The sequence below is a fragment of the Nicotiana sylvestris genome, chromosome 7 (assembly GCF_000393655.2).
Source record: "Nicotiana sylvestris chromosome 7, ASM39365v2, whole genome shotgun sequence".
In the NCBI taxonomy this organism is placed as follows: Eukaryota; Viridiplantae; Streptophyta; class Magnoliopsida; order Solanales; family Solanaceae; genus Nicotiana; species Nicotiana sylvestris.
In genome coordinates, this window is record NC_091063.1 from 79,788,323 (window position 1) to 79,797,182 (window position 8,860).

At 40.1% G+C, this 8,860-nt stretch overlaps 1 protein-coding gene across 1 annotated transcript; it reads right to left on the reverse strand.

The window, feature by feature from the left end:
- Positions 1–8,129: 8,129 nt before the first annotated feature.
- Positions 8,130–8,627, reverse strand: LOC138873362 (MAR-binding filament-like protein 1-1). The gene has a single exon (XM_070151827.1). It carries the CDS (start codon positions 8,625–8,627, stop codon positions 8,130–8,132), a length of 498 nt encoding a protein of 165 aa, XP_070007928.1.
- Between the last annotated feature and the right edge of the window lie 233 nt (positions 8,628–8,860).

Below are 8,860 nucleotides of genomic sequence, written 5' to 3' on the forward strand. Positions count from 1 at the left end.
GACAAGATACTTACCTCAAAGAAGCTAAACTGATACTCTAAAATAACCTTCTCGTATGAAACAACCTCCGGACGGCTCAAATCTAAGCAAAATAACTTAATATCATAAATAAAAACCATAGGAAAAATTTCCAGATAATAAAGCTTCGATATTTAATGAAAACAAAGAAGTCAACCCCGGTCCTGCACCTCGGAACCCGACAAAATTCATAAAATCTGAATACTCATTCCGATACGAGTCCATCCATACAAAATTATCCAATTAACGACATCAAATCGACCTTCAAATCCTCATTTTATATTTTTGAAAGTTTATGCAAAAATTCTCATTTTCTCCCATTCAAATCACTAATTTAATGTTAAAAACAAAGATGGAATCACAAAATATAATCAAATCCGAATAAAGAACACTTACCCCAATCCAAAGTGTGAAAATCTTCTTCAAAATTGCCCAAATCCGAGCTCCATAACTCAAAATATGATAAAATGGCCAAGACCTTCAAAATAAAGTACTTTAAACACTACTCTAGAGGTACCCTTTGCGATCGCGATCACCAACAATGGGATCATGATTCAAAAAAATTCCAGCACAAACTTTACCCTTTGTGATTGCGTCCATTTCCCCACGATCACGATGAACAAATTCCTATTACCTTTCCCAAACTCTTCTTAGACAGTCTGTAGTTTAATAGTCATAACTTTTTGTACAAAACTCCAAATGACAAACGGTTTGATTTTCTGAAAACTAGACTCAAAGAGCTAAAACTTTCGTTTTTGATCATCTCCAAATTCCTTATAGATTGCAAGATATAAGTTTCTAAAGCCAGGTCAGTAACAACAGAATTTCCTTTACGCGATCGAGAAAGGCTTCCGCGATCGCGATTCACAGTGCCTAGACAGCAAATTTGCTCTTCACAAACGTGACCCAAAGTCCGCGATCGCGATGCATACCCCTGTGGCTAAAAACCAGCAATTTAAAATGGTCTGAAACCACCCCGAAACTCATCCGAGCCCCTTGGCACCCCCGTCAGAACATATCAACAAGTTTTGTAATATAACACGGACCTGCTCGAAGCCTCAAATCACATCAAACAACATCAAAACTATGAATCGCACCTCAAATCGAACTTAATGAACTTTTAACTTTTACAACTAACGTAGAATCATATCAAATCAACCCGAAAAAACCTCAAATTTTTTATGCAAGTCTCAAATGACATATGGAACTGTTCCAACTCTCGAAATTGCAATCCGAGCCCGATATTCAGAGAGTCAACTCCTGGTCAAATCTCTTAACCTCCCAAAGCTTCAATTTTCCAATTTTCGCCAAAATGCATCAAATCAACCTACGAACCTCCAAATCCAAATCTGGGCATATGCCTAAGTCCCAAATCACCATACAAAGCTAATGGAATCATCAAACACCATTCCAGAGTCGTCTACACAAAAGTCAAACTTTGGTCAACTCTTACCGCTTAAGCTTCTAAGACAATAATCATCCTTCCAAATTAATCCTGAATTAATAAAAAATTAAACTCGACCACATACGCAAGTCATAATACATAATACGAAGCTACTCGAGACCTTAAACCACCGAACGGGACACTAATTCACAAAACGATCGATCGGGTTGTTATAGTCACCTTGTTGATAATGCATGAGTAGTGTGGGTTATTATTAGTCCCAACTGAGTATGCATGGCTTACCACTGACTCGATGTAATGACCTTTGACTTTGAGGAGGTGGTAACTAATATATTTGCTTGAGGACAAGCAAAGGCTTAAGTTTGGGAGAGTTGATAAGTGTGAATTTTTTACCATTTATTAGTACCTTTTTACTTTTATTTTAGTCCGAAAGTGTTGATTTATATTCCCAAAACTAATGAAAGTGTGCAAATTGCAGTAATGTTGGAGATTTGGGCTCTTATGAAGAAATCAGACTCAAAAAGGAGTGTTTCGACTCACAAGGCAAGAAGGGGTGCAGTAGACCAGAAGTGCGGTCCGCAGAAGCAAGTACGGACTGCAGAATTCTCTATGCGGCCATATGTTGATTTATATGAGTCCACCAAACTATAGAGTACATGGTCCTCTATGAGATGATGTGTAGAATGTAGTAAAGATTGAATGTAAAGAAGGCAAGAGATTTTCTACGTGGAAATATCCCACATAACTCATAAGTGGATCAAAAAACCACGACCTACTCTTGTAGGCTTTTAACTCAACTAACTTGCAATCTCCCTATTACAAGCCACTTTGCAAAAACCCTATTGCAAAGACTTTAAACTAACTTGTGATGCAACCATCACAAGCCACTCTATAACTCTCCTAGTTACAAAAGATTTAAACTTATGACTATCCCTAGTCACAACATAAACTCAGAAGTTTACGAATTTGGTTTGTTCATAAGACAAAGCTTCTAAGAAAGCAAACTAGGAATTACAATGACGAACAAATAACAAGATTACAACTCAACTACGTATGTACATAAACTCATTTAGAAACTGATCCTTAGTGGAGTTGTCTTCTTGTTCTTGACACACCAGTGACTTCAATGCTGGATGAACACTTTTGTTTCTTTGAGAGAATATCACTGAATGCACAAAGAATGGTGTATCTTGTACCAAGTTGTTTTATCACAAAAGATAGCACAATGGATAGTGATGTCAACTCTTGGTGTACGCTTCTTCCCAATGAGAAGTGACTATTGCACTGTCTACACAACCACTTCTGGGCAGTTGCGTTCTAGCTGGATAGTGGACTTTGTACTTCTGTCAGGACATACCAATGAACCAGGTCCTAGTTGTGTTCCTCTTCTGTGATAGTTGCTAGATGGTCACTTTCTTCTACTACGTTCCAGCTATGTACTTGACTTCTACTTCTGTCAGAGAATCCTAAGGGAGCAGGCTCCTATTGTGTTCTTCTTTATATTAATTGTGTACAGTCAATGACTTATGCTTGTGTCGGAAAACCTTAAGGGACCAGGTCATCAGGTCCCTGTTGTGTTCCTCCCTGTGGTCGTTCATCCATTTGTTGATTTTCAGACTTCGACCAATTCACATGAAATGTATATCTTGTGGGCCAGGTTCTCTATCTGGTTCTTCATGACAAGTTTGTTAGATTATCAAAACATAAGAAGCATAAGGCTAAGACATTGAAAACCCATCACCGCATATCTGATAAAGAAACTGAGAAGTAATTGAAGAAGAAGTCGCTGAAGATGGTCGCACTGACAAGAATTTAAAAAGTTTAGAAAGTGCAAAATAACCAAGACTGAAGCCTTTCCTGAAGTGTGGATGGCTTCCCCTTTAATCCCCACCTACCCATCACCTCTCAGCATGCATATATTACCCCTCACTCTCACCTACACACTTCTTTCCCCCTTTTTGGCATCATTAAAAAGAACAGGTATTAAGAAGAGCACAAGCAGGTAATAAGCATAAAGAAGTCTAACACAACTAGCTCATGACACATATGTGCACACAACATGATAGAAAAGAGAAACCAGAGGAACACAGTATTGTACAGGCAATGAAAATGGAGCTATTTTATTAATGCTTACTTTGGACTGAGCAAGTCAGGAGCAGTAATGGTTAAGTTCAACATGCTATCACAAAAACAAGCAAACAAAAGTAAAACAGTAGCCACAGGATGTTGGAGCAAAAATAGCTTGACACAAGGAAGATCCTAGGGGACACTAAAGGAAGGAGGCTTGGAGGAAGAGACAACAATGGTTTTGAGAACCAGATCCAGTCTAGCATTTGCAAACAGTTGTTCTTCAAGTAATTGAGCCCGAAGTCTCTCATTTTCCTTTGTCAGTCGTGCAACCTTCTCACTTACAGAATCAGGTCCTTTAGCTGCTTGACTAAGCTGAGTTTCCAGTATGGCATTTCGAGCCCTCGACCATCTTATTTCCTTAGAGGCTACATTTTAAGCGTTGATCGGCTGAGAAATGGTCGAGATGCTTCCACCAACTCTGTCTATACATTCACATTCTTCTAGAGTGGTCTTAGAGAAGGTATGCTTGCATGTGCCCACTCTGGGATTCCCCAAGGGGACCTTATAGAATCTAAACACCTGAGTAAGGAGAAAACCATAAGGTAACCCATGATTTTCACCCTTAAAATTTGCCACCTTCTGCATATGATCTATTATGATTGTTGGCAAATTGATTGGGACAAACTCATCAAGCGCTTCCATTAGGACCATATCCGATTTTGTAGTAATAGAGCGCCTCTCAGAGCGGGGTAAGAGTACTTTATTGACCAGTTCAAAAAGAAGCTGTTACTCAAGAAGCAATACCTTCTTATGCACCTGTTCCCCCTATTGGATAGCTTGCTCTTTCATGATAGCTCTCCGAAAGTTTACTCCACACATACCCTTAATTGAGGATATACCTTCATACGGAATTCTGAGAACCTTTCCCAGTGTTAAAGCATCGAGTACAATGTCTACTCTGTTTATGAGCGCACAGATGTGATCCCCCTCAACAGTGAAAAGAGATGCGTAGAAAGTTTGTACTACATCTTCATACACCAGAGGCATGCTCCCTTCAAATAAGTGTTCCCATTGTTGAAATTCCACAATCTCCAGAATTTGTCTCGTGCCCGCCATCTCCGAAATTGCTGGATCAAATGTACGACCCCACAATACTTTTTGAGTTCTTAATCTCTGCTACCAAAGACCACTATCACAAGTCATGGGCCTTATTGAACCAAGTTCTTTAACAATTTCCCTTTTTCGTTTGCTAGGCCCTTCGGTAGACTTTCCTTTCAAGCTTACTATCCCTACAATATTGTCCTCAGACACGGCTAGCTCAGTTTGACACCATTTAGACTTGCTACTGTATTTCACGGATGACCCTTTCTGTTCCTCAACAGTTTCCTCAATTGTCATAGATTGTTGTACTAAGGAACCAGGTTCCCTAGAAGCATCTTTGTCTATCCGGTTTACTGACACACTCTTGATGAAATCCTTTGGATTCATTTTCCTTTTTTTCCTTGTCTTGACAATCCTCTTAATTTTCTGCAATGAAGATTCAAAACTCTCTTGCTGTAATGATCTAGTAGTAGGTGATTTGGAGGAAGACTCTAAGAGCTTGGAGTGAATAGGAGGTGCAGGAGTGAGTTTCCATGGAAGAGAATCAGGTTCATCAGAAGGCTTTTCTGAAAATATCTCATGAGCCAAGGACTCGAGGAGTGCTGTGGTTCTTACATCTCCTAGGAATGGAATTTCTTCCCCCTGGTACTCAGACGAGAGATATGTTCCTTCATTCATCAGACTCTCAGCAGCTATAGCCATGATGTTATGAGTTGCTTCCTATTCTGGTGACTCCTTGAGAGTCCCTGAGTTCAACATGGAGGAGCTCAGATACTGGTCAGGATCATCCTCAGGGGCTTCTGATACTTGAGGAGTAAAACCTCCTGTGTGGTCTTTGATGAGATCGTAGGATTGACTAGACATATGATTCTCAACATAATGGTAAACAGGGTTTATCAGAAATAGAAAAACTATAGGAGTGGAGGAGGAGCAGGAGTGGGTAAGGTGGTAGAAGGCGTGAAATAGTGACGCGCTGGAGATGATTTCAAGGATAATAACAAAGTGGGAGCAGTGTCAATGGTGGGAGAATGAGATGATTGTTTGATCGCCATTAGATGTGTATTTGGTAGACGAGTAGAGAGAGAGGGGGGGGGATAGATGAGGAGAAGATCCTAGATATACAAAGGAGATGAAGGTTCATGAATTTTCGTGAGAGAGAAAGAAGGTTTTATTAGAAGAAAGGCTAATGATGAGTGGAGAGCAAAACATGTTCTGAATAGTTTTGAAAACGATGTTAGATTTGTGGGGAAGTATTACCGTGCGGAGGGGATGAAGGGATTTGAAAGACAAGATATGACACGCAGACGTTGAAAAGTCGGATGATGTGGAAGTTGAGTTACAATTTTTTTGTTGTTGTTTAGAGAGGGCATGTAGAATTAAGCACATTACTACTAACCTGAGATACGGGAACTTGATGCTAGAGCAATCTTTTGAACAAGATTTTAGCAGCTCTTCTTTCGTAGTTCATAACTGTACCTTTAGCTTCTATGATCGTCATGCATGTTTACCTACAATGGTATTGATTTGAGTTAGGCTTGGTCAGAAAACATTTTAGTTACCTTTACCTGACGGTGTCTTACACAGCCAACAGATGGAGGATCAGGTTCTTCATTAGACTCTTGTGACCCCATTTTCACCTTGATTTATCCAGAATATTCTCTACTTGAGGCTTTGATGCAGATATCTGGAGTTTGGTCTTCTGTTCTGCAATGCTTTCCACTGATCAATCCCTTTTTCATATTGACCCTCAGAAGATGATCTCGCCCTTCAATGTGCTTGATCCTCTTGCTTTTGAAATTCCTCTCCAGTTGTTGATGAGGCCATTTCGTTTTGCTTCCTTGTCTCCCAGAAGATGAGGCATGAATCATGATAAGTGAACTGTTCCAAAAGTGCTTTTCTTTTCCATAGGAAAACATGCTTATCTAGCTCTAGAGTAAAAGAGAATGATTGACTAGTTACGCAGATGGGAGTCTTTGGTTTTCCAATTTGAGACAGAAGTTTGATTGAAGAGAGAGATGTGGAGGTTAATTTGATTTCCCCACAGTTTTGTCTTTTGTTGCTTGTGCAGTGCCATGAGCTGCATCTTTACTCCTCCCTCAGCTTTAGTGGTAGTAGGTGACACACCAGGTTCTTTGTGAGACGTGGAGGATGATTTTGCGTTGTCTTTCACCAAACTCCTTCATCTTACTCATTTTATCATTCTCCCAATTTGAAGCCTCATATATTTCCCAGAGGCAGGGTTGGTTCATCATATTGATCATCACCGTCTCTTTCTTGGTAGGGGAAAGTGTCTTGTTGAATACCCCATGAGCACCTTCTACCATTTAGTGTGCCCTTTGTTGGAGACTTTGTGACCTTGTTTTATGGATTGTACCCCAGAAGGATTCCTTCACTAATCTTTTTGCATTGAGCTTCCCAAGTTGATCCTTCATGTTGTCAAGAACAAGGCATTTTCTTCCATTTGGCAGCTCCTGGTGGATTTTGATTTAAGAGGGACCTGGTCCGGCACTTGTTCTCAAGGTAGAGGATAGTATTCACTGCTTTTGCCCAAAATTTCTTGGCGATTCCATAGGCGATGAGCACTGTCCATGCAACATTTTCAGTTCCATTCTTTCTTTCAGCTACACCATTTTGTTGTAGAGTCCTTGGTGTTGAGAAATTGTGCGTGATCCCTTCTCCCCCTCCTCCTTTATTTTGTGAACTCATGTCTAGGTGACATTTGAGTTTGGAAGACCACGGACCAGGTCCGACTGAGTTAATTTATTCGGAGGTGAGAAGTTTGCACATACCAATCCTTCATGCCATGGTTGCGACTTCACTCATCTCATACCACCAGCTTGTGGAGATTCATAATTAGTCGGAGTGGATATTCTTGTTTCCTTTGTCCATTGAGACCACTTGTCAAGTCATCAAATTGGTGACTGCACTTTTTAGGCCATTCACATAGAGCTCGTTCGCACTTGAGTGCCGAAAGAACCTCTCTACATTTTCATTCACTAAGAATGTACCCTTTACTTCCTTCTCAAGGATACATTCCCTTCCTGCAGGGCTTTCAGTGAGAAGAGATTCATGATGTTTTTCAGCTGCATACTTTAAGCATCAACTGTACATAGTCCATCGCAGTCCGCTTCCTCTTACTGTTCCCTGCTTATGCACATCAAGGGTTAGATTTAGGAACCCAAACTAGTTTGGGTCCCTTGTTATTATAAAAAGGATGAATAAAGGATTTCCTAGTCCATGCAAGCAACATCCGCTTTTTGCGAGTGGTACCTGGTCCTTTGTTAGTAGTCACTCCATCAGTAAACACTTTGTTTTCCTGAGCAGACTAAACCCTGGCCTGGAAATTTTCTTTAAAATGCTCATTGTTCCCACAGTGGTACATAGCCAGTTATCAGGTACAATGACATACTTGTTGTGCGGGTTGTAGGGAGTTTTCTCCCTTTGGAACCCGATGCCCTGCTTGTTCCCACTATTGTTGAGATACATGGCAGTGATAGCATCTGAGGACTAGGTCCACTTCACATATTTCTCAAGATCATTTCTTATTTTTTTCCAACTCAGCTTGGAGTTGCTGATTCCTCTCGAGTTCATTGCAGAGACTGGTTTTTACAATAGTTAACTCCTTTTCAAGCATGATGTGCGTCTCATTGGCTACTTCCTTCTCTTTCCCAAGACTTACATTCCTATGTTCTCTATTGAGTCCCTCAATGGTTTCCTCTAGATCAGTGCATATTACTAATAGGTCATCCCTTTCCTCTTCAATAGATGCAACTTTTTCTTCTAAGATGTTTTTCACATTGTTAAGGCCTTCTATTATTACCATCAGATCATCTCTCTCATTTTCCACATTAGTTATTCTTTCATTCAAGGCTTCCTTCTCTTGTTCAAGATTAGCTATGGTCTCTTTTAAGTTCACTACACAGACCACTAGATCATCTCTAGATTGTTTGGCCTCTCCTAGTTCTATGGTCGGGATCTCCTTATCATTTACAAGGCTATAATAGGCATCAATTAGGACATTAGATAAAGACATTAGCTTCTTAGAAGAATGGGATTTTAGATTTCTCTAAACGTCCCTGAAATTTACCTCATCGTCTTCATCTTCTTCATCATCATCATCTGAATGAGCCATCAACGAATCGTACTTCGTTGCTTCAGTTTCCACTGCCATCATGGAACTATTTTTTGCATCTGATTCCCTTTCGGATTCACTTGAGGAGTCTCCCCAAGCAACAAGATCCTGCTTAACAATATTTTCTGCAGCAC